At 36.6% G+C, this 24111-nt stretch overlaps 1 protein-coding gene across 5 annotated transcripts in view; it reads right to left on the bottom strand.

Moving 5' to 3' along the window:
• The window catches only part of MTFR1 (mitochondrial fission regulator 1), a 61088-nt gene that overhangs the window by 16272 nt on the left and 20705 nt on the right, over positions 1–24111 (bottom strand). For 4 of the 5 annotated variants that reach the window (XR_003903110.1, XR_003903109.1, XM_029923376.1 and 1 more), the window contains exons 2-4: positions 23246–23388; positions 16847–16945; positions 3540–3655 (exon numbers count right to left, since the gene is read on the bottom strand). Coding sequence is in view for 3 of the 5 variants with exons in the window: in XM_029923376.1 (XP_029779236.1) it covers positions 3540–3655; positions 16847–16945; positions 23246–23311 (281 nt within the window). In the remaining 2 variants the exon portion in view is untranslated. Of the gene's footprint in view, positions 1–3539; positions 3656–11309; positions 11381–16846; positions 16946–23245; positions 23389–24111 lie in introns of those variants that run through there. The other variant, XM_029923377.1, reaches the window with a different exon arrangement.

Genomic DNA, 24111 nt, shown 5'->3' with positions numbered 1-24111 from the left:
CGAATGGATCAAGATGTGGTATATATTCACGATGGAGTACTACATGGCAATGAGAGGGAATGACATATGGCCTTTTGTAGGAAAGTGGATGGACTCTGAGGGTGTCATGCTCAGCGAAGTAAGCCAGGCAGAGAAGGACAGAAACCATATGTTTGCACTCATAGTCTAGCAGGAAAACAGGAGAGACCTAATGGAGAACCAGGGGGAACGGAGGAGGGAGAGAGAGTTGGGGAGAGAGAGGGATGCAAAACTTGAGAGACTACTGAATGCTGAGAATGAACTGAGGGTTGAGGGGGAAGGCAGAGGGGGGAAAAGAGGTGGTGGTGATGGTGGAGGGCACTTAAGGGGAAGAGCACTGGGTGTTTATGGAAAACAATTTGACAATAAAATATTATTTAAAAAAATAAAATTAAGGACCAAAAAAAAGGAGTAAATGATCTGACATTGGGAAGTTGATTATTGCAACTTGGGGCCAACTGACAAGTTCAGATGAAAGATAACATATCATTTCATTTCCATAAAGCCATGAGTTTAAGTGACCCCTTAAATTGAAATTAAGCAACATGTAAAGTTCTCAATGACAGTGGAATCTTTATCTTTGGCCTTGTTACTATAATGTGGTTTTCTTGTTTCATCCTAAGTTCCATGCTTCTGCTTCCTTTATATCACTGAGCATATAAAACACTAATAGAGAAAAGCAGAGTAGCTAAATGCCTTTAAAGTTCTCCATCTGTTTTTATTTTTCTTTCACAATAATGTCCTTTTTGACTTTGACAGTTCACAAAAGTGTGACAGTGGTCTTAAAAGTTCATGGCATTACTTTGTAGAAATGAAGTAGTTGCTGTATTTAACCAATTAGGATTTCAGACCAAAAAAAAAAAAAAACTATGGAAATACCAATTTACCATCTTTATTTTTTTCAAATAATACTTAATTCAGACCTTAAGGTTTGCCAAAAAGAAAGTAACTCTCTATGAGAAATAACTATTCTTTATGGTAGTTTTCTCTTTATACTATGTAATGGCCTACGCTGTAAAGATGGTGGTGTTCAGGAGGGAAAACACCCCACTACCCCTCTTGGTTCTTTTGGTCTAATAAAAGAACAGGTTTAAAAAAACGAGCATGAAAATCTGCAGGCTGTAACACAAAGTCCAGGATTCGTACACTGACAATAAAAACAATCTGTAAAAGAAAAAAATTGATGCATTGGATTTCATCAGAATTAAAAGCTTTTGCTTCTGAAAGACTTAAATGAAAGGACAAGATTTCACTTGTCCCATTATATGTGGGAGGAAAGATTTATATACTACAAATGTAAAAAGGACTCCTATCTAAAATACGTAAGAACTCTTGAAAATACCTCCAATTAGAAAACGGGCGTAAGACATGAAGAGATATTTTATCCAAAAGACAGCAAATAAGGAGTGTCTGGATGGCTCAGTAGGTTGAGCGTCCAACTCTTGATTTCAATTCAAGTCACGATCTCATGGTTTGTCAGTTCAAGTCCCGTATCAGCACAACACGGAGCCTGCTTGGGATTCTCTCTCCCCCACCTCTCTGTTCCTCCCTGCTCACACTCTCTGCCTTTCTTAAAATAAATAAATAAACTTAAAAAACAATTTGAAAAAAGAATGGTTAAAAAAAAAAGATGGCAAATAAACTCTTGGAAAGATGTTCAACATCATTAGCTATTAAGGAAACACAAAAACCACACACTATCACTACGCAACTACTAGAATGGCAAGAAAACTAAAATGAGGACACAAATACTGGCAAAGATAGAGCTATATGAGCCACACATGACTAGTGAGAATGTTAAATAGTACAGCCACTCTGGAAAATAGTTTGCCAGTTTCTTAAAACATAATCATGCAACTACCTCATGACTGAGATGACCTGGAAATTATACTTATGGGCATTTATCCCGGAGAAATAAAGACTTATGCTCACTCAAAATCCAGTACACAAATGTTTATAGCAACTTTATTCACAATACCAAAAACTGCAATCAATCCAGATGCCCATCAATTGGGCATGGTTATACAAAATGGTCCATCCATACCAAGGAATACTACCTCAGCTCTAAAAACGAAAAAACTACAGATATATACAACAATCTGGACAAATCACTAGGGAATTATGCTTCGTGAAAAAAGCCCGTCCCAAAAGGTTGCATACTGTATGATTCAATTTATGTAACATTCTTGAAATGATGAAATTGTGAAAATGGAGTGAAGGCTGAGTGCCTGGCATTGATTAAGGAGGGACTGAGCAGGGAAGGGAAGTGGGTGTAGCCGCAGGAGAACACGAGGGGTCACTGTGACAGAGCAATGTTCTGTCCCTTGGCTTTTAGCAGTGTCAACATCCTGGCTGTAATACTGTACCGGTTTTACAAGATGTTACCAATGAAAAAATGGGGTACAGGGTACAGGAAATGTTTCTGTATTTCTTAAAACTGTATGTGAAGAACCTGTTATCTCAAAATAAAAAGTTTAATTAAAAAAAATAAAATAAACACCTTTAAAAAGAAAGGCTCTTTACCTGCTAATCTGCAATACACGGTCTGTGTTCATCTACCCCTATGTCCTCACTTCTACTTGTCATTCAAATCATCCATAAGCGATGGATTTGCCAAAAGCAATGGAAATAGATTATTGTTTCTTGGATTACTTGATTCTTATTTTATCCAGCTTATAACACTCAAATGAAATTACTCTTGATAATCTTCCAACTGCAAAACAAAACTGAAACTTGACAGTTTTTTGATTTACCTGGCCTAAGTTTTTAACACTGATAATTAGTTTATTCTCCTTCCATGACACTCCCCTCCCTCTGCTGGCTGTCCTTCCTCAGCTCCAGCACACTCTCCTCTGAGAAGTCTTGCCAAACCTCTCTCATCCCACAGTGGCCTTCTGGATTTACTTAGGAAACTGTATATTATCAACATCATTGATTTCCTTTTTAATCTCCTCTAGCACACCAAATATTTCTAGAAAGCAGTGTCTTATTTTTATCTGTGTACTTCTGAGGCCTAACGAATAACGAGTTGAATATGCTGCATTGCTGTTTATTAGACTTAAGTGTGGTCAATAATTTATTCAGGCTCTTTCAAATAAATGGAAGTACCTCTCTCTTACACATGATGTCCTTTGAATCAAACTCATCTTGACACAGATTTTAGGAAGCATTCTCCAGTGATCACATGAAGTCCCTAATATGACCCACACTGATTCCTCTGCCCCAATAAAATCATTATGATTACCTATCTAAACAAATTTATGATAGGTGCTTCTGGTTTCATATTAAACTTCTGAAGGGCAGGCAATTCTATAACTCATAAGGACTTAGGACACACTTAGAGGTCTCTAGGAACTTTACACTATTAGCTGAGTCTTTAAAATGAATAGAAGACTACTTAAGTAAATAACTGGGTTAGATACTAGAGATCCAGTTAGGCTTCTAAAAGGAAATATTGCAAATGTATCGTCTTTTAAAATCACAAATACTGCATCACGGCTCTGCAAGCCTTCCAGACTAACCTTCGTCTTGTTGAACAGTCGTCTTCTTCTTTGGCTACCCATCCAACATCAGCAAAAGACACCACGGCATCCTCTGCTGGAGGGCTACGGCTCCACTCTGCTGGAGGGCTGGTAAGCTGTAAGTTACAAACAGGAAAGTTGTTTGTCACCAAAATGTTAGAATAAAACTTTTTAATCTCATAAAGGAAAATCATCAGCTCTGGTGTTACAAACACATGGACAGTTTCTAACATTTGCATTGAAGGTTCCCACAAAAGGGAACATCAGTTATATTGTATTGTTGCCTAATAGGGTTTTGACAATCCCTGAATTATAATTTAACTTTATTCAATTTTTATTTTACAAGTCAAATGAGACTGACTTTAAGAACAAACCAACAAGGCACATGGGTGGCTCAGTTAAGCATCCAACTTGTAATTTTGGTTCAGGTCATTCTCTCCTGGTTTGTGGGTTTGAGCCCTGACATCAAGCTCTGTGCTGATATTGTGGAACTTGTTTGGGATTCCTTCTCTTTTCCTTCTCTATGTCCCTCCCCAGTTTGTGGGCATAGTCAGTCTCTCAAAATAAATTAAAAAAAAGAAAGAAAGAAAGAAAAAGAAATTCTTAAAAAAAAAAAAAAGCTAACAAAAACCTGTGTTCATCCTAAGGTATTATGAAAATTTTACAACTTAAGCATTAAAAAATCAATTTTCTGAAGCTGTTTAGTAAAAAAAAAAAAGTATGATAACAAGAACAAGCAAGTGACCATCTATGCTAAATCTGAGAATATTTTAAAATGGATTAGTATTTATAGATATGCTGTTAAAATGCTGAAAATACATTTTTAAGAATTTCATATATAATTATTTCTGAGAGACAGACAAAGCATGAGCAAGGGAGGGGCAGAGAGACAGAGACACAGAATCTGAAGCAGGCTCCAGGCTCTGAGCTGGCAGCACACAGCCTGATGTGGGGCTCCAACTCACAAACTGTGAGATCATGACCTGAGCTGAAGTCAGATGCTTAACCAACTGAGCCCCCCAGGCACCCCTGAAAGTACTTTTAAAATTATGATTTTTAAAGCCAAGTATTAACTATATTAAAAAAAAAACCATACAAATAGAACAGACTTCTCCAGCTAAAGTTTAACCACATAAATGAACACAGTATTCTGAAATACAAAGAAGCAGCATGCAAGTTCTGATATTTACCTTGAAAAGTAGATGGAAAGATAATTAAATTTTTCTTATAAGTGTAATGCCTCAGAGCCAGATGGCCAATGACTAATAATTTTAAAATAAAGTTATCAGACTAATCCTTCCTAAATGTAACACTGAGGTTTAAATAAAAAAGAAAATGCAGACTTTTTAACTGAAGAAAAGTTAAAAAGGCCAAAGAGATTTATTGACATATTTATCAGAAAGGTTGTGCTATACATGAAAAAATACTCATCCCTCATCATCAGGGAAACACAAAGCAAAACCACAATGAGGTACCGCCTCACACCTGTCAGAGTGGCTAACATCAAAAACTCAGACAACAAAAAATGTTGGTGAGGATGTAGAAAAAGAGATCTTTTTTTGCACTGCTGTAGCCACTCTAGAAAACAGGATGGATGTTCCTCAAAAAATTAAAAATAGAACTACCCTATGACCCAGCAATGGCACTATTAGTTATTTATCCAAGGGATACAGATATGCTGTTTTGAAGGGGCACATGCACCCCAATGTTTATAGGAATACTATTAACAATAGTCATAGTATGGAAAGAGCCCAAATATCCATTTACAGATGAATGGATAAAGATGTGGTACAGATATACAATGGAGTATTACTTGGCAATCAAAAAGAATGAAATCTTGCCATTTGCAACTACGTGGATGGAACTAGAGGGTATTATGCTAAGCGAACTTAGAGAAAGACAAACATCACAGGACTTCACTCATGAGGACTTTAAGATACAAAACACATGAACATAAGGAAAGGGAAGCAAAAATAATATAAAAACAGGAAGGGGACAAAACATAAGAGACTCTTAAATATGGAGAACAGGATTACTGGAGGGATTGTGGGAGGGAAAATGGGCTAAATGGGTAAGAGACATTAAGGAATCTACTCCTGAAATCATGGCTGCACCATATGCTAATTAACTTAGATATAAATTTAAAAATACTTTTTAAAAGTGGGGCGCCTGGGTGGCTCAGTCAGTTAAGTGACTGACTTCGGCTCAGGTCATGATCTCACGGTTCGTGGGTTCGAGCTCCGCATTGGGCTCTGTGCTGACAGCTAGCTCAGAGCCTGGAGCCTGCTTCGGATTTTGGATCTCCCTCTCTCTCTGACCCTCCCCTGCTCACACTGTGTCTCTCTGTCTCTCAAAAATAAATAAAAAGGGGTGCCTGGGTGGCTCAGTCGGTTAGGCGTCCGGCTTCGGCTCAGGTCATGATCGCACTTTCGTGTGTTCAAGCCCCGCGTCAGGCTCTGTGCTGACGGCTCGGAGCCTGGAGCCTGCTTCAGATTCTGTGTCTCCCTCTCTCTCTGCCCCTCCCCACTGATGCTCTGCCTCTCTCTGTCTCAAAAATAAATAAAACACTAAAAAAAATAAAAATAAAAAAAAATAAAAAGACACACAAACACAATTTTAAGATTTTATTTAAAAAAAAAAAAAAAGAAAGAAAGGTTATACGGTAACCCATGCTTTGTTTGAACCTTCTCAATACTATCATTGCCAGATCAGGCTTTTGGAAGCTACGCTTAATGCTTCTTCCTCAAAGAAAAATATACTATGCAAACACATAATACTGAAACAGTTAAAACATAATATTGAAACAGGTACCATAATTACCTAACATTATCAACTTAATAAAGTAGCATTAGAAAACTGACATTTTAATAACATACTAAGAATTTCAAATATATAAAATGCCTTAAGTTAATGACTTTTGGGGAGGACAAAAGTATAGGCACCAGGGAAAATAAGTTGTATTGAAGGAGTATATATTTAAGGATCTAATCCCAGGCAAGAATAAAAAATAAATAAAAATAATGGAATTAAGATGAAAAGACTGTCAAAATACAAATGTTTTAGGGGCACCTGGGTGGCTCAGTCAATTAAGCATCCGACTTTGGCTCAGGTCATGATCTCCCGGTTCGGGAATTGAGCCCCGAGTTGGGCTCTGCGCTGACAGCACGGATACTGGAGCCTGTTTTGGATTCTGTGTCTCCTTCTCTCTTGGTCTCTCCCCACTCGTGCTCACTCTCTCTCAAAAATAAACATTTAAAAAAATTGGGGGGCAAATTACTAGCAGTGCTATTGCTGGGTCATAGGGTCATTCTATTTTTAATGTTTTGAGGAACCTCCACACTGTTTTCCAGAGCAGCAGCACCAGTCTGCGTTCCCACCAACAGTGTTCTCCACATCCTCAATACAGGAGCGCTGATGCACAGGGGCACAGATACCCCAGTGTTCATAGCAGCACTTTCAACAGTAGCCAAATCATGGAAAGAGCCTAAATGTCCATCAGCAAATGAAAGGATCAAGAAGATGTGGCTTATATAGACAATGGAATACTACATGGCAATGAGAAAGAATGAAATCCCACTATTATTAGCAACATAGATGGAACTGGAGGGTATTATGCTGAGTGAAATAAGTCAGTCAGAGAAAACAGATATTGTATGTTTTCACTCATATGTGGATCTTAAGAAAGTTAACAGACCATGAGGGGAAGGAAGGAAGGAGGGAAGGAAGGAAGGAGGGAAAAAAACAGTTACAAAGAGAGAAGGATGGAGGCATACCATAAGGCGCTTAAATACAGAAAACAAACTGAGGGTTGACGAGGGGTGGGAGAGGGGGAAAGTGGATGATGGGCACTGAGGATGGCACTTGTTGGGATGAGCACTAGGCATTGTATGGAAGCCAATTTGTCAATAAATCATAAAAAAAATAAAAATAAATCAGTAAAAAAAAAGTAAAAACATTTTGAGGCAAGTGCTTAACAAAATTTTTACCGTTTTTTTTTTTGAGAGAGAGAGAGAGAGAGAAAGAGAGACTGTATGAGTGGGGGAGGGGAAGAGAGAGAGGGAGACACAGAATCTGAAACAGGCTCCAGGCTCTGAGCTGTCCGCACACAGCCCGACGTGTGACTATAACTCATGAGCCATGAGATCATGACTGGCCGAAGTTGGACACTTAACCAACTGAGCCACCCAAGCGCCTCAATACAAATGTTTTAAAGCATGTAGTTGAATCACTGGCCATAAAAGAAAAAATAGTAAACACTTTAGGAAGTACACTGTCAAGGGATACAATCAAAGAAAAATCAAAAACATTTTTCTACTTCTCCTCCATTACATTTTAGAAATTTATCCAAATAAGTCAATAAACACACAGATATCCAATCAATGGGTATCTTATACAACCTAAATTAGCGTTAACTCAAAAGGGGCATCACATCTGATCTTAAGAGCCAGAGAAATTTGCCAAGATTAGTCCTGTCCACTATTGAAAACAGAATGATGGGGGTGCCTGGGTGACTCAGTAGGTTGAGAACCCAACTTTGGCTCAGGTCATGATCCTGCAGTTCATGTGAGTTTGAGCCCCACATTGGGTTTCACTGCTATTAGCCCGTGAGTGCAGAGCCTGCTTCAGATCCTTTGGGCCCTCTTGCAAAAATAAACAAATATTAAAAGAAAAAGAAAAAAGAAAACAGAATCATGCATTAACATTCCGATAACATTGTAATAGGGAAATTCCAAGTGGGTTACATGGAAATCCTTAAACTAAAAGGTCTCCAAGCCCTGTGGAAACTCCTAGAAGGAACACAGTAGTTAATGGGTTATTTTGTACGAGTGAAGGATCAAAAAAGTAAAATCTGAGTGATCCCTTCCTAAGATTCTAGTTCATGAAGACCAGTTTGTTTGTAACTATTTTAGAGAATAAAATCGTAGGGGCACCTGCGCAGCTCGGTCGGTTAAGCATCCATCTCCTCATTTTCACTCAGGTCATGATAATCACATGGTTGTAAGATCAGGCCATGTCAGGTTCCGCACAGGGCATGGAGCCTGCTTGATGGATTCCCTTTCTCCCTCTGCCCCTCTCCCCCGCCCATGCTCTCTCTTAAATAAATTAATTTTTTTAAATGATAGTAAATAAAACTTTATTTCAATACAGTTACTGATTTGTAGGAAGTGAGGTACATTTAAGACAAAATGAAGTTTTAGCCCAAGACTTACTTTCCCACCCAAGTTACAAAAATTACACTCTTCTTCCTAGATATTGTTTATAAAAGGAACAAAATGATACTTTTCTAAAAATGAATATTTAAAGACACAAATCAACCTATTTTTGACAGCTTTTCAGAGTAAAGATCAAACAATGTATCTCAATTTTACATCTGTAGTACCTTCAACATAGTAAACATGAAATGGTGCTTTCTGCATAGACTTAAAAAACAATAACCAAAAATTTTCCATGGACTTCATTTACAATATTACTTAGAAATGACTGTATGTGGGGCACCTGGATGGCTCAATAGGTTAAGCGTCCAACTTTGGGTCAGGTCCGTGAGTTTGAGCCCTGTGTCAGGCTCTGTGCTAACAGCTTGGAACCTGGAGCCTGCTTTGGATCCTGTGTCTGTCTGCCTCCCTCCCTCCCTCCCTCCCTCTCTCTCTGCCCCTTCCCCACTCACACTCTGTCTCTCTCTCAAAAATAAACAAACATAAAAAAAATCTTAAAAAAAAGATTGTATGTAATCACTGAAATAACACCATGTTCATATAACATGTGTTCAATGAGATGAAAATATTGATACTGTCAAGAACCAATTCCAGCATTGATCGTATCTATATCAAGTCTTTCTTTTTTTTTAATCTTTTTTTTTTTCTAAACATTTGTTTATTTTTGAAAGACAGAGACAGAGCATGAACAGGGAAGGGGCAGAGACAGAAAGAGACACAGAACCGGAAGCAGGCTCCAGGTTCTGAGCTAGTGGTCAGCACAGAGACCAATGCGGGGCTCGAACCCACAAACTCAGATCATGATCTGAGCAGAGTCAGACCCCAACCTGAGCCACCAAGGTACCCCATCCATATCATTTCTAATGGACATCCTGCCCCACAAAACAGTCATCTTAATATTTAAGTCACGTATCTATATAACAGTGATTTATGCCATTAAGAAACAAAAAGACTAAAAAAAAAAAAAAAAAAAAAAAAAAGAAACAAAAAGACTAACAAAGTCCCTGGGAAAACGAAACTCATCCAAAAGACAAAATAAAACTGAAAACACTAACCTTTTTTAAAAGGCCATTTCAGTTGTTGCTGAAATGCGCACTGAGTAACAAGAATGAAATAGGAAAGACAATTCACTTAATTAAGTAACAGTTAAGGGAACGTCAGGCAGGCAAGGGGGCTGATGGCATGGAACTATCGGAGGTACAATTTAAATGTCACTATAGACATGCATGGATGACCAATGGGAGTATGAAAAAGACAAAGCCAACTTAGTGAGAGTTCCAGCAAGGTCCTATCATAGCTATTGTTGTGGGGGGGTGGTGAGGGGGGTGGGAACCACAGTGAAGAGAGAATTGAAAACAATTTTTTTCAAAATCAAGGGAATTATAAAAATTTACAATTAAAATGAGTATTTATTGATTTGTAAGCATCTAATTTCTTCCAGAAAGTATGAAAAATATTTTATTCAGAGCATAAATTCAGTAGCAGCATTTATTTTTACTGATTTTAAGTTTAATTCAACATCTGGTAGAACTTAAATTATCCAAAATTCAATTATACTTCAGAAGTTTTATTACAGTAACTTTAGATAATTTTAAATATTCTGATAATGTAAAACTATACCAAGACAACTGATTTAACAGAATGCATGAAAGAAAAACACAAAGCTTATATAAAAGTTGAAATACTTAGAATAAAATATTAGAAGAGCTAATTTTGTCCTAATGTGATTTTTCATAAAATAAATACATTGGTACTAGGAACCAGGATTCTCTCAGTTTCTTGCCAAAAAGGGTATAATAGTAAAAAGACTCTATTTTCCACCATTTGTTTATATTCCAATGCAAACCATGTATTCTTAAAAGCAACACAGCAAAATAATAATCTTTCTTTTTAAAATAAAAATCTCTATACTTCTACTAACAGATTTAATTCTTTTTCTACCAGTTCCTGCCATGGTCAGAAAAACAGGAAGCAAAATTTCTGTACTTTAATATAGTGGCATACAGTGACACCAACAGGCCAAGTGTAAACCTGTGTAAAGAACACTAAATGCAATACTCCAGCCAAGACTCAGCCACTCATGTTTTTGAGTAGAATGGTTACTTTTTAAAAATTGAGCGTTTATTAAAGCTTTCTATTCCTGTTGCACCTAGAATGGAGGATAGGAAGAGAAGGTGAGGAGGGAACAGGGACAGGAAAGACACCAGTGAGACTAAGGGAGAGAAAAGTGTCTATCTCTCAAAATAACCTAAGGTAAGTTACAGGATCCCCTTGAGAAACTAGTCTTTAAGAAGTAAATTACTGAGAATGAATAAAACATCACAATCATTCATTGTTTACAGAGTTAGGCTTCAAATTACTGTGCCACACTACCAAATTTATAAAACATAATATTGTATCTGAATCTCGTTCTTAATGGCCATTTTAATGCTAAAATTCCCCAGAAGTGAACATCACAGAGTCATACATCACATGCTAGCATATTCCAGAATATTCAAGAGTAACTTAAAAAAAGTATTGTTTAATAGTTATTTTTAGTATTACTCCAGGCACTTACCTTCAAATGGCTCAGACACCAAAGACAACCATACCACATGAAGTCCCACCAGCCTTCTCTTAGCTCCTCAAACAATAACTTCTGTCTTGCCTGTTCTAGAACTTATGCACATATTCTCTCTTCCACCAACCCCACCCCTCACCCCAACTCTGATGAGCTGGCTCTCTCTAATCTTTTCCTCCAAATGGACCTTCCAGATAAACCATCATTACCATCCTCCCCAGGCTAGATTACCTTTTCCTTCACAGCAGTTAGTATAAATTGCAATTATATGTCTATTAGAATATTTATTTGTTAACTATCTCTCCCACTGAATTAATAAATCCCAATTAAGGGCAGAGATCATGTCTTTTTGGTCCACCACTGATCAACATCCCCTAGAATAATGTACAGATTTCAAGTTTATTTGCTAAATAAAGACGAGGTGTGACAAGGGGCTATTTTACTTCCAGATTTCGTCATGGTGGGTGAACTTCAGTAAGAATTTCATTCATCACTTATTTGTTTACAGGACATTCCCTCCACAGTTCCAACAACTCCTAGGAACCCCAGAAACTAGGCTGGGGCAGGGTTTCAACAGGGGAAAAAGGTAGTCCAGGTTAAATTACCCAGACGTTTGTTAGTCACAAAGCTGGAAGGCCAACTTCTATACCCACGGCCAAGTGGCCCACCCCACTTCTTCTGGTAGTATTCAAGATCACCTTTAATTCTTTTTGCCTTAAGGTTTTTTTTTTAAGTGTTTATTTAGTTTTGAGAGCAAATGCAAGAGAGAACATGAGCAGGGGAGGAGCAGAGAAAGAGGGAGACACAGAATCTGAAGCAGGTTCCAGGCTCTGAGCTGTCAGCACAGAGCCTGATGCAAACTCACAAACCCATGAACCTTGAGATCATGACCTGAGCCGAGGTCGGATGCTTACAGACTGAGCCACGCAGGGGCACCAGAGTTTTTTCATATGTAATACTTATCACCCCAATAAGCTGCTTTTGTTTCCACATTTTTTCTTTAACTCATACAATTTAAAATCTATAAAAATGCATCCCCAAAGTGATTTTGTAATGATTACTTTTGTAACTGTCAGATAATTATGTTACTGCTTTAAGTAAAACTTTCCTTGCAAAATGCTAAAATACAATCTGTACCTCTTCAATCTCAGGTGCATAAAAAGCTCAAGAGGTAAAAACAAACAAACAAACAAGCAGGGGCGCCTGGGCTCAGATCATGATCTTGCTGTTCGTCAGTTCAAGCCTCACGTTGGGCTCTGCGGTGACAGCTCGGAGCCTGGAGCCTGGATTCTGGTCTTTCTCTCTCTGCCCTTCCCTTGCTCATACTCTATCTCTCTGTCTCTCAAAAATAAACAAATGTTAAAAAAATAAAAATAAAAAAACAACACACACACACACACACACACACAAATGCATGAAATTCTGATTTAGTGAGCTTTGAGTGGGACCTATATTCTTTAAAAGCTCTGTGACTGTGCAAGGAAGGTGAGCATATAAAACTACTTAGCAAGATAGGACCTGAGCATGAATATTTTTTAAAGCTCACTGTGATTTAAGTATGCAAACAGTATTGAGGACCACTGCAAATTATAACTTCTACACCCCATTTCTCCCAATCTCCCAGAGATCACTAATTTTTCCAGTTCCTCCATGATTTGAATTTTCTTTTGGTTTCATGAAGCTGGAATAATTACTAGGAGGAAAAAAAAAAAAAAAAAAAAAAGAACCTACTCTCTCACTTTGTCTTAATCTGGATTCCCAGCCCCAAGATGACCATAATAGCCAAATACACAAAATGTGTATGGCCAGAAGTGTGTAATTGTGACTCAAGGTTGAAATGTACATATCTGAAAGGTGTAAAAAGGCAAAGGAAGTTTCTATAATTAAAGTAAATGTGAAGGGTCTACTACAAATAAAAAGATTCTGCACAGCAAAGGAAACAAACAAAACTAAAAGGCAACCTGACTCTCCACTGAATGGGAAATTTGCAAATGACATATCCAACAAAGGGTTAGTAATCAAAATATATAAAGAGCTGATACAACTCAATAACCGAAAACAAATAATTAAAAATGGGCAGAAGACATAAACAGACATTTCTCCAAAGAAGATATACAGATGGCCAACAGACACATGCAAAGATGCTCAATATCACTCATCACCAGGGAAATGAAAATCAAAACTACAATGACAGGGTGCCTGGATGGCTTAGTTGGTTAAGCATCTGACTTTGGCTCAGGTCATATTATCATTGTTAGTGAATCCCAGACCGGCATCGGGCTCTGCACTGACGGTTCTGAGCCTAGAGCTTGCTTCAGATTGTTTGTCTCCCTTTCTCTCTGCGACTCCTGACACAGTATGCATATGCTCCCTCTCTCAAAAATAAACAAACATTAAAATAAAATTAAAAAACAAAACTACAATGAGATATCACCTTACACTTGTCAGAATACTAAAAGCAAAAATATTTTGGCGCCCCTGTACGGCTCAGTCAGTTAAGCACCCGACTCTTGGATTCAGCTCAGGTCACGATCTCAAGGTTAATGAGTTCAAGCCCCACATCATGCTCTGTGCTGACAGCACAGAGCCTGCTTGAGATTCTCTCTCTCCCTCTCTTTCTGCCCCTGGTCTGCTCACTCTCTAGCAAAAACAAAAAAAGCATTTTACCCAAAAGTATGTGTTGGTGAGGATGTGGAAAAAAAGGAAACCTTGTGCAGTATTTGTGGGAATGCAAACTGGTACAGCCACTATGGAAAACAGTATGACAGTTCTTCAAAAAATTAAAAATAGAACTATTTTATAATCCAAAAACCACACTACTGGGTATTTACCCCCAAAATACAAAATCACTAATTCAGAGGGACACATGCACCCCTATGTTTATAGCAGAATTATTTACAATAGCTAAGTTATGGAAGCAGCCCAAGTGTCCATGAACAGATAAAGATGTGATATATATACATACATATGTGTGTGTGTGTGTGTGTGTGTGTGTGTTGGAATGGAATATTACTTAGCTATGACAAAGAATGAAATCTTGCCATGTGCAAGGACTAATTATGTACCAGTTATTATATTCAGAGTTTTACACAGATTATCTTGTCTAACCCTCACAACAAAAAGTAATGTGCCCACCTTGCTTATCATTACTTGTCTACAGGTATATGGGTCAGCTGATAACAGTGAAAAGATGATATGATATAGAGGGAACTATACTGAATTTTAAGATTTCAGAGGTAAAACTGTTTTGAAGGTGACAGAATGTGGGCAGTAGAAAAGAAATGGAAGTCAAAGTCAAAAGGAATATAGGAAGTAAAGAATATACAACACTAAGTTTCAGATAAATCCTCCAAAAGACTGAAACCACCCAGAACGTCAGAGGGACTGTTTTTGACTGCTTAACTCTTGCTTCTGAATTGCCCCAGGAATGCCCTATTCTCAAGTTTAATCCATTTCGACTTCTGTCTCCTAAATACAGCCCTATAATGGTGTCTACTCTCTTGGGGTCCAGTGGTGGTCCCCAGTTCCAGACTTTCTATAGAATTTACTCATGCTGGACTCCTAGACAGTCCTAATAGATTCCCTATCAATCAAATCCCCAAATGATCCAGAAAAATAGCAAAAATGCATTTTTAACTTTATTGCTCTAATTGCATGTTTTTTAAAATTCCACATTTTTACATTTCTGATAGATGTAGTTAAAGAATAATACAAAGGAATAAAGCACTTAAAATATCTAACTAAAAGATAAAATACTTTAATACTGACCTTGAATTTGACAAGACTCATGCTATAAAACCACCTGGAAGTTAAAACCTCATTATAAACAAATGTCTTCTGTCTTCCACTATATTCTCAAGTAGGTCACCAATATTTCTCTGACCTTACTCCTCTCCCATGTTTATTCATCTTTATTCAAATACAGCTCCTATACTAATTCTAGTATTCTTAATCCTGCTCATACCCTAGTATGAGTATGTTACCCTAGTAACATTGAGAATGAGAATCTCCCCAAGAAACTATACTTGGCTCTAGTATATCAGCCCATAAATTGTCAAGGCAGATTTGGGTTGTTACTAAAAAATGCTAGATTATCTTCATGTCCTTCAATGTATCTCTAGCTACATTAACACAAATGTTGCTCCAAGTTCTCCTATAACTAGGTTAAGTACATAAATATACGAAAAGAAAATTTTAATGGAACTGAGCAATCAGAAAAAAGTTAATAAGCCTCATTTAACACAATAGTTATTTGAAGAAAGCTGGCACATGAAGCAATCAGCAATTTGTGTTTAACTGATTTCTCAGAAATTGAGCTTGAGAGAATTACCACTACAGATTTCTACATTTTGGTTATTTTTTTTTAAGCCTATTGATTTAAAAAAACTACTTCTTGGGAAGTTCCAATGTGTCAATTTCTAGATTGATGCACAAAAGTTTTTTAGTCAATATGCAAGCAGGCTTATGAATGAGCACAACAATGAACAACCTTGTTAGTCAACGTGAACAAATGCTAATTTCTACCACTTACTTAGGAAAAGATTTTTACCTCTATCTACCAGGACTGCTGATTTATGAGTAAGACATAATATCAAATAAGCTATCTGGGGTACTTCTGAGCTTTGGATTATGAATTAATTACATTTCGCATGTTAATCTATTATTTAAAACTGGTATACATATCTGCTGAACTTTGTATTCTTAAATGTTAACCGAAAGGTTTTGTAGTATTACTGTTGTAAAGAATTACTGAAAAGCAAGAACATGTCTAACACTATTACAACAAAAAGGAACAAAGCTCGAATCAAGAAAATAACAATCTGTCTCTAAGCAAAGAGTTGTTCTCAATTTGATGCTCTAAGAGAATACTAAGACCTTAGCATTCAAAAGTATTCCCAATTCAGGGTTTCACTGTCATCTCATTCAGAAAACCACAATTACCTCTTTATCTTGACACTGTCGTTGCTTGGGCAATGGTTCCTACAATTAATGCTAAGCTTTAAACCATGGATGGGGGCGCCTGGGTGGCTCGGTCGGTTAAGCGTCCAGCTTTGGCTCAGGTCATGATCTCACAGTTCGTGGGTTCAAGCCCCGCATCGGGCTCTGTGCTGACAGCTAGCTCAGAGCCTGGAACCTGTCTTTAGATTCTGTGTCTCCCTCTCTCTCTGACCCTCCCCTCCTCATGCTGTCTCTATCTCTCAAAAATAAATAAAAATCATTAAAATTAAAAATAAATAAACCAACCATGGATGGAGAACGCAACTGACAAGGCATCCACAGATTCATCGAAAAATAAACTAGGAGAACAAAGCAGCTTTCCAGATAAGAAGGTTTAATAACTGAAGAAAACAAGAGCTTTAAAAAGCTTGAATAATCACTTTACAAAGGAAGTAAAATTAGAAAGACTTTATTATAGTTTTATTGTCTTTTATTGATAGTAGAATCAATGCGGGATACTTTTAAAAGCTGTCTTGCCTATTTGTAGTTCTAATGCACATATTAATATAAAGTTTTGAAACATATAGATATGGTACCTGAAACTGAACTCTTGGACACTGGATCAGAGATAAATTAGTACCAATTTTCCTTACAATGCTTCGAGATGAACCATATGGCTTCCCAGACCAAAGTACCTGAGAAAATAGGAAAAACCAAAAGTTTAATTACAAGGGTTAAAAACTATTATCACAAAGCACTGGACAATTAATTGTACATTATTGACACATTAATTATGGAATCAGAATGCTTGAAATGTTATGGGAAATGAGCTAATATTTCTCAGGTAAAATTAAAAAAAATATATATAGCTGATTATGAGTAACACAGTAAGGTTTAATTGAAGGCATTATATAAAAAATAATTGTAAAACAATTACATTTGGAGTACAACTTTGCATTTTCACTATGTTTTCATATTACTCTGCAAAGGAAACACTATTGCCTCTGCTATATTTTTTAAATTTAGAATTTTAACTACACAGACATTTTTTAAAATTGTGAGTTTTTGTTATAATGGACTTTTCAAAACAAATCCAAATCAGTACGAAGTTCAAATCTGAATTTGTGCCATTTGGGGTGCTTCATTTTTTGCTACACAAAAATGTCTGGTCAAGGGGGAGTATGGGCCAAAATCCGGCTACACTGCATCTTCTTGTGAGGCCTTATCCGTAGGGAAAAAGTGTCTTTTGCCAATTTACACGAAGGTACTAAGTGGCCGTGTAGTGATCCTGATGAGCAGAATTTCTCAGATGAAATCACGATACACACAGGACATTATGCTATGCTTAATGCAAAAATAAAAACAAACCCCGAAAGCAGAAAGCAAACAAACAAACAAACCAAAAAAACCACATGTAGAATGTTAAATCATTATAAAGTACCTGGAAACTTCTCCCCAAGTATATGATTTTTCCTTAAAGAGAAAAACTATCCATCTGTTTTGAGTGCTACACTTGAAAGCCTGGGCAGAGAGGCAAAGAGAGCTGGTATGCTATTAAAAGCAATTTAAAAAGAAAAGAATGAGAATGATATGACCATTATACTTAATTCATTATATTTTAACATTCAATCACATCCTTAAATAATAACAAATCAGCTGGCATGTACTCTGAACAACAGACACTGACCTCTTTTTATGTCACTCTATGGCTATTCTAATTTAAAGATTGGAATTACCTTACCATATGCAGTATGACCAAGGAATAAATAAATAGCAGTGGCTCCAACACACAACCCAAATTAGATGTTTAAACCATTCTAAAAGCATGCACAACTTGTAAAACGAGCATAGACGTAATGTCTTCTTAGATTTTAGCAACCAAATCCAATTACAGATAACAGTATGACTCAATGTGAGGATCTTGGGGGTATATACATCTCCAGAATATGCCTCAGCTTTTATATAACTGCCCATTAATATGTTCAAAGTTTCACTCTTACCTGAGAGAGTTCTGGAAAATACTACACTGGCTACTACAACCAACAAAAACTATAACTTACTTTGGAAATATAAAAGATGGCACAGACTGGAAAATAGATCTAAGTAGAAAGATGACATCAATATTGAAAAATGAATATTAAACAAAGAATATAAGAGGCAAAGCTACTGTGAAGCTTAGAAGGGAATTACCTATAATTCAGGAATGCAAATTTCATACCAATGATCATACAGAGGATTATCACACAAATAGCGTTAATAACACGAGGACTAAAAGAAGAAAAATATCTGACTAGAGAAAAATGGGAAGCATCAGTTTTACAAATTTAGCATAAGAGGCCAAGAAAAAAATAAGTTCATGGGAAAGTAATTCTACAACCATATTTAAGCAAACTACCTTATACATGTTCATAGGTCTTAATCTTTTAAAAAGAAATCCATAGGGATGCCTGGGTGGCTTAGTCGGTTAAGTGGCCGACTTCGGCTCAGGTCATGATCTCATGGTTTGTGAGTTTGAGTCCTGCATCGGGCTCTGTGCTGACAGCTCAGAGCCTGGAGTAGGCTTCATTTCTGTGTCTCCCTCTCTCTCTTCCCCTCCCCTGCTCATGCTCTATCTCTCTGTCTCTCAAAAATAAAATGTTTAAAAAAAAGAAAGAAAGAAAGAAAGAAATCCATAGGGCAACAGCAACTATACCAAACTCTCCTAAGATGTATGAGTGGTGAAACACTATTTATGCATCACAGTGTGACAATTACGAGTCTAAAGTTAATCTCCCATCCCTCCAGTAAGCAAACATCTTAACTGGAGATGAAGAGAACAGAAAGTTCAGAAAGAAAAATTTGAAAAGGATTTGCCAAGGTCAGGAACTAATGTTTCTGCCAACATTTAGCATTTGTTGCTATGCATGCTTCAGGGCTAAGTTTCAACCATTATCTACCCATCTGTTTAATATCAGAAGGAAAGAATACCAGGTGACTTCTACAAGAGAAGGTGGCCAAAGATTCAGCTTTTACTTATAAGGACTAAGTATACAGGGGTTCTTATACAAAGTTAAAGGACAAAAAACTGATTGCTTTATGTGGTTTTTTTTTTTCAGGTATATGCAGTACTAACAATATTTTTCTGTTACCTGTGAATTGCACAACCCTTAGCACCAGAGATATGAAGAAAGGTCTGTGAAAGCTAATGACTGGAACAGTGAGAAAGAAGAAAAGTCATAAAACCTTTACTCAACTGTAGGAAAAAGTGAGGGGAAAGAGCAGCTAACTTCCAGGAACTGTAAAACTGGGTCCTACTTTATTTTTTCTATTCAGCCCTCATGGAGTGGGAGAAATTGTAAATGGCTGTGAAGAAATAATGAACAGATGGTACTGAAAAGTCACCATCTGTGCACTGGGAGACGGTAAGGCCCAAGTGTATCTCCTACCCTAACTGGTGGCTGAACTATTGTCTCAGTATACTGGAGAAGGGAAGACTTCCTCTAAAGATAAAGTCTCATTAGTATTTTTTCAGATGTAAGAAAAGAGGGAAGGAGAAAATGGTCACTGCTAGACACTGTAAGAAATAAGAATTCAATTCCATTAGAAAATAATTAGTTATTAAACAGAAAAACTCTGCTTTGCTTTATTTACAATGATTACTGACAAATAATTTAATCATGAATCTGTGTGCATGTATGTTTGCATGTCTGGGTCTAGTAATGACAGTCCATAACATTTAGCAACAGCGTTTGAAAGTGATGACAGCAAGGAGGAGGATGACAACAAGAAAGCAATTTGTTCTTTTTTAACATTGTGAAATGCTATTGTAGAAGTGTTGAAGTGTGAGCACGGAATCTGAAGCTATCATCTGTCTCATCATGATGACTGTACTCAAGTTTTATTCATCTGTTATAGGCTAGCTTAATCTATATTACTATTTGAGAGGTACAATTTAGCAGAAAAAGCATAAACTTAATTCTAAACAAACATTTTTCTCAAGGTACGCTATTTCATAGTAATACCAAGGTCCTTATTCTGGGGTTCACATATCCCTGAAATTACATGCAAAACAGTGTGCACAGACAATATTTTTCTGGAAGAAAGTCTATAACACTAATCAAAATTTCAAGGAGTCTAGGACTCAACCAAGTACAAATCCTTAACTCTAAGGGAACCAGAGGAAAATCCAAAGCGTATGTTGGGGCGAAGGGGTAGAGATAAGAAGATGAAACTCTAGGGCACCTCGGTGGCTCAGTCGGTTAAGCCTCCGGCTTCAGCTCAGGTCAGATCTCACGTTAGTGGGTTCAAGCCCCACGTCAGGCTCTGTGCTGACAGCTTGCTCAGAGCCTGGAGCCTGCTTCCGGTTCTGTGTTTCCTTCTCTCTCTGCCCCTCCCCCTCTCATGCTCTGTCTCTCTCTGTATCAAAAATAAATAAAACATTAAAAAAAAAAAAGATGAAGCTCTATAACAATTCAAAATCCCCAATTAAAGGTAACATTTCCCTCAGGTCTCTTCCTTACTCTAAACTCCTACCCACATTCACCTTCTTCCTCCATAGCACAAAAGAAAAACAAGGTTACAATTCTTAATTATTACTGGAAATACATTACTAATACCAGTTAGATATCTTCTAGAACTGTGGTTATTCCTATAAAACAAAAAAATGTTTAGTGAACACACTTAACTTAGCAAAAGAACTGGGTATAGTAAACCTATCAGTGACAGCTATTACACCCAGTGGTGCTGATATGAACAGAGAAATACAATCATCATGGTTGTTCTAATGGCAATATCAAAACCCTAATCTCAAAGCTTGTATTTTTTTCTTTTTAAGAAGATAAAAAACGTAAAGAATGAAGGTAGTTCCTGCTCTTGGAATTTTTGATTAGTATCAAGTTCATTATCAAACCAGTGGGAAAATATGTATTTATTACTAAAAGAAAGAACTAAAAAGTTTTATTTCTGCCTAGAAATAAAATCTTGGTAGACTATATACATTTTTACAATTAGGCAGCACATTAAGAGATCTTAGAAACTAAGTAACTCCCAAGGATCAAATTGCTTTATGTTAAAAAAAACTTTTCAATTGACTCATTAAAGTTGATTGTTATATACTACATATAAAAACAGTCTTGGGATCTCTGGGATGGCTCAGTCAGTTAAGTGACTGACTCTTGATTTTGGCTCAGGCCATGATCTCATGGTTTGTGAGATCAAGCCCCACATCGGGCTATGCGCTGACAGCATAGAGGCTGCTGGAGCTCTCTCTCTCAAAATAAATATTTAAAAAATAAAATCTTAAAAAATATATAAAAATGAAAACTAAAATCTTGCTCAGTTGCTATTAATAAGAAGGGCCCTTAACTGTGATCACAATAAACGGAATAAGTTAATGCTCTGTTACTTGGTCCATTTTTTGATGGACACATTTTACCACTCAAAATGAACAAAGCTAAATTAAATGAACAAGCTAAACAAAGTCTGTCATCTGTTGCTGAAACAAAATTCTGCACTTTGTCCTCAATCAGCATTAGTTACACTCACCTGACTTGGGTCAGGGATGGGGCAAGTGACAGAGCAAAACCATGAAAAATTAACCATTACTAAATGTAGCTATACTAAGTACGAGCCACTCAAGATGCTGTTTTACATACAGTCCTTTAATCCACAGACTAACTCTGCAGTGGTAGTTCTTATCTGTAATTTATAGATGAACAAAGTAACGGGCAGAGACCAACTTCAGACCGAGAGTTGTTTGAATCAAGGACCTATGATCTTTTCACTATACTTTTTTTTATTATTATTATTAAGTAATCTCTATGCCCAACATGATGCTTGAACTCATGACCCTGAGATCAACAGCTGCATGCGCTTCTGACTGAGCCAGTCTGGCACCACTCCACTAAACTGTAATTCTTACTAAAATTGGAAATAAATAAGAATCATAAATTGTAAAGCTTGACTTCTTGGGAATGTTAAGTTACAAAAGGCTTCCATCTTTCTGAAAGCAACAGAAATTATTTGCTGTCAATACTGAAATGTTAATCTACTCTATATAGCCAAATGGTGGTAAATAACAAATGAGAAACAGTATATGGCTGCTTTAAGTGAAGTTCAAACCAGAGCAAGACATAACTGAAAAAGTGAAAATAGTATTAATTTCACAAACCATTTTCCTATTGCTTATCCTCAAACTAATACTCTCAAGATCATGCAGACATTTAAAAAGGTATTTTTACTTGGTTCTTTGCTTTTTATCTCCAAAGAAAATAGACGTAATTTTAAGGGAGTGGGAGATTTAAAGTTTAACTTTCTCTTAATAAGACATGAAAAGACACAAAATAAAAACAAGAGCAAAAGTAGTGTATTAAAAAGTATTCAATTTCCGTAACCTGCCTATATTTTAACAAATACAATTTAATTCCACACTGTAGATGAAAAACATTGAATTTGAAAATGAAAAACAAATATTCCACAAAGTACACCTAGCACAACTATTGCTCTAATAAATTTACACTGGATCTAAAAATAATAAAATACATCAGTAGAGAACACTTCAAATATCAGTATCAGAACATCTTTGCCATAGAATATTATACTAATTTCTTCCTTATATCTACAGTTGTTCTATTTTCAGAGACATGACTTACTTTTTACCTTAAACAGTTGTATGATAAGCCACATTATAGCAGTATTATTAATAGCTCAACATACAACATTCAGAGTTGTCAAGTGTTAGTCAAACATATTTTATTCAATGATTTCTATATATATTTCTTTCCTCACCACTAACAAATGCATTACTCTTAACAGTCACATGAATATTGGTGCATTTTCAATGTAACCCAGAATTACTCCAGTACTTAGGATGCTAGGTAAAGATTCACTTCTATGACTTAAATAAACACATTGAATTTAAAATGTTGGTCATATATAGATTTATTTCACTTTCTCAGAAAAAAAAATCTTAAAACATATAAATGTCTGGATTTTAAAAATTAATTTGGAGCACTCACCGATTGCATGCTTACTCCAACCTGTTGAAAAACCATCCTAATTAGGCGCTTAATCCAGCCAAGCATTTAGATGGCAAAGTCTCTCCAAATTTGCATTTCAAGTACTTCAGGCATACATAGCAGCACATGGTCCAATAAGCACACTAAAATTTTAAAATGCAAATACTGAAATGAAATTGTTCTTTAGAATCTTTACTGTCTGCAACACATCTCACAAAGTTCTAGTCTAAAACATTTTAAAACTTAGTATGTAGTTTACTTAAGAGAAAACAAATTTTATTTGTGATCAGTTTTAAATAAATGGTTCAATATTTTTTTAACGATTTTTTTCCAGCCAGGTTTCTTAGTTGGAAGCAACAAAAACCCACTGTTTCTAATTTAAGTAGAAAATATTTTTATGAAAAGATATGTAGTAGAGAACAATGTATATAGCAGATAACAGATATATGGGCTACAAAGAGCCAGAAAAGACATCCAATACTGGGGGAGAATTGGTCCTGAGAAGACATCGTTGCAACTTGCTACTGCTCGACGCCCCCCCCACCCCCCACCCCCCGCCCCTCAACAGTCTGTCAGTTCCACTTTTCTGCCTCACAGGCTCCTGAGTTGCTGTCCATACTGATGGCATTTGCTTGGCCAAATCTACCTGACTATAGTTACAAGCAGATTCTGCCTATAATCAAAGCCATAAAGGAATTCCAGGAAGAAATATGAACAAGAACTCAGATGCTACAGGGTCAACAATGACAAAAGTCCTTCCACACTACTGGCACTATAACCCCTGCCCTTATCCCCTTCTTCCTCATCTATATACTGTATATCTGATAGAATTAATTTTTCAGAGAGAGCTTGGGAGTGGGGGAGAG

The sequence above is a fragment of the Suricata suricatta genome, chromosome 15, assembly GCF_006229205.1.
Source record: "Suricata suricatta isolate VVHF042 chromosome 15, meerkat_22Aug2017_6uvM2_HiC, whole genome shotgun sequence".
In the NCBI taxonomy this organism is placed as follows: Eukaryota; Metazoa; Chordata; class Mammalia; order Carnivora; family Herpestidae; genus Suricata; species Suricata suricatta.
This window is presented reverse-complemented; position numbering and strand designations above follow the sequence as displayed.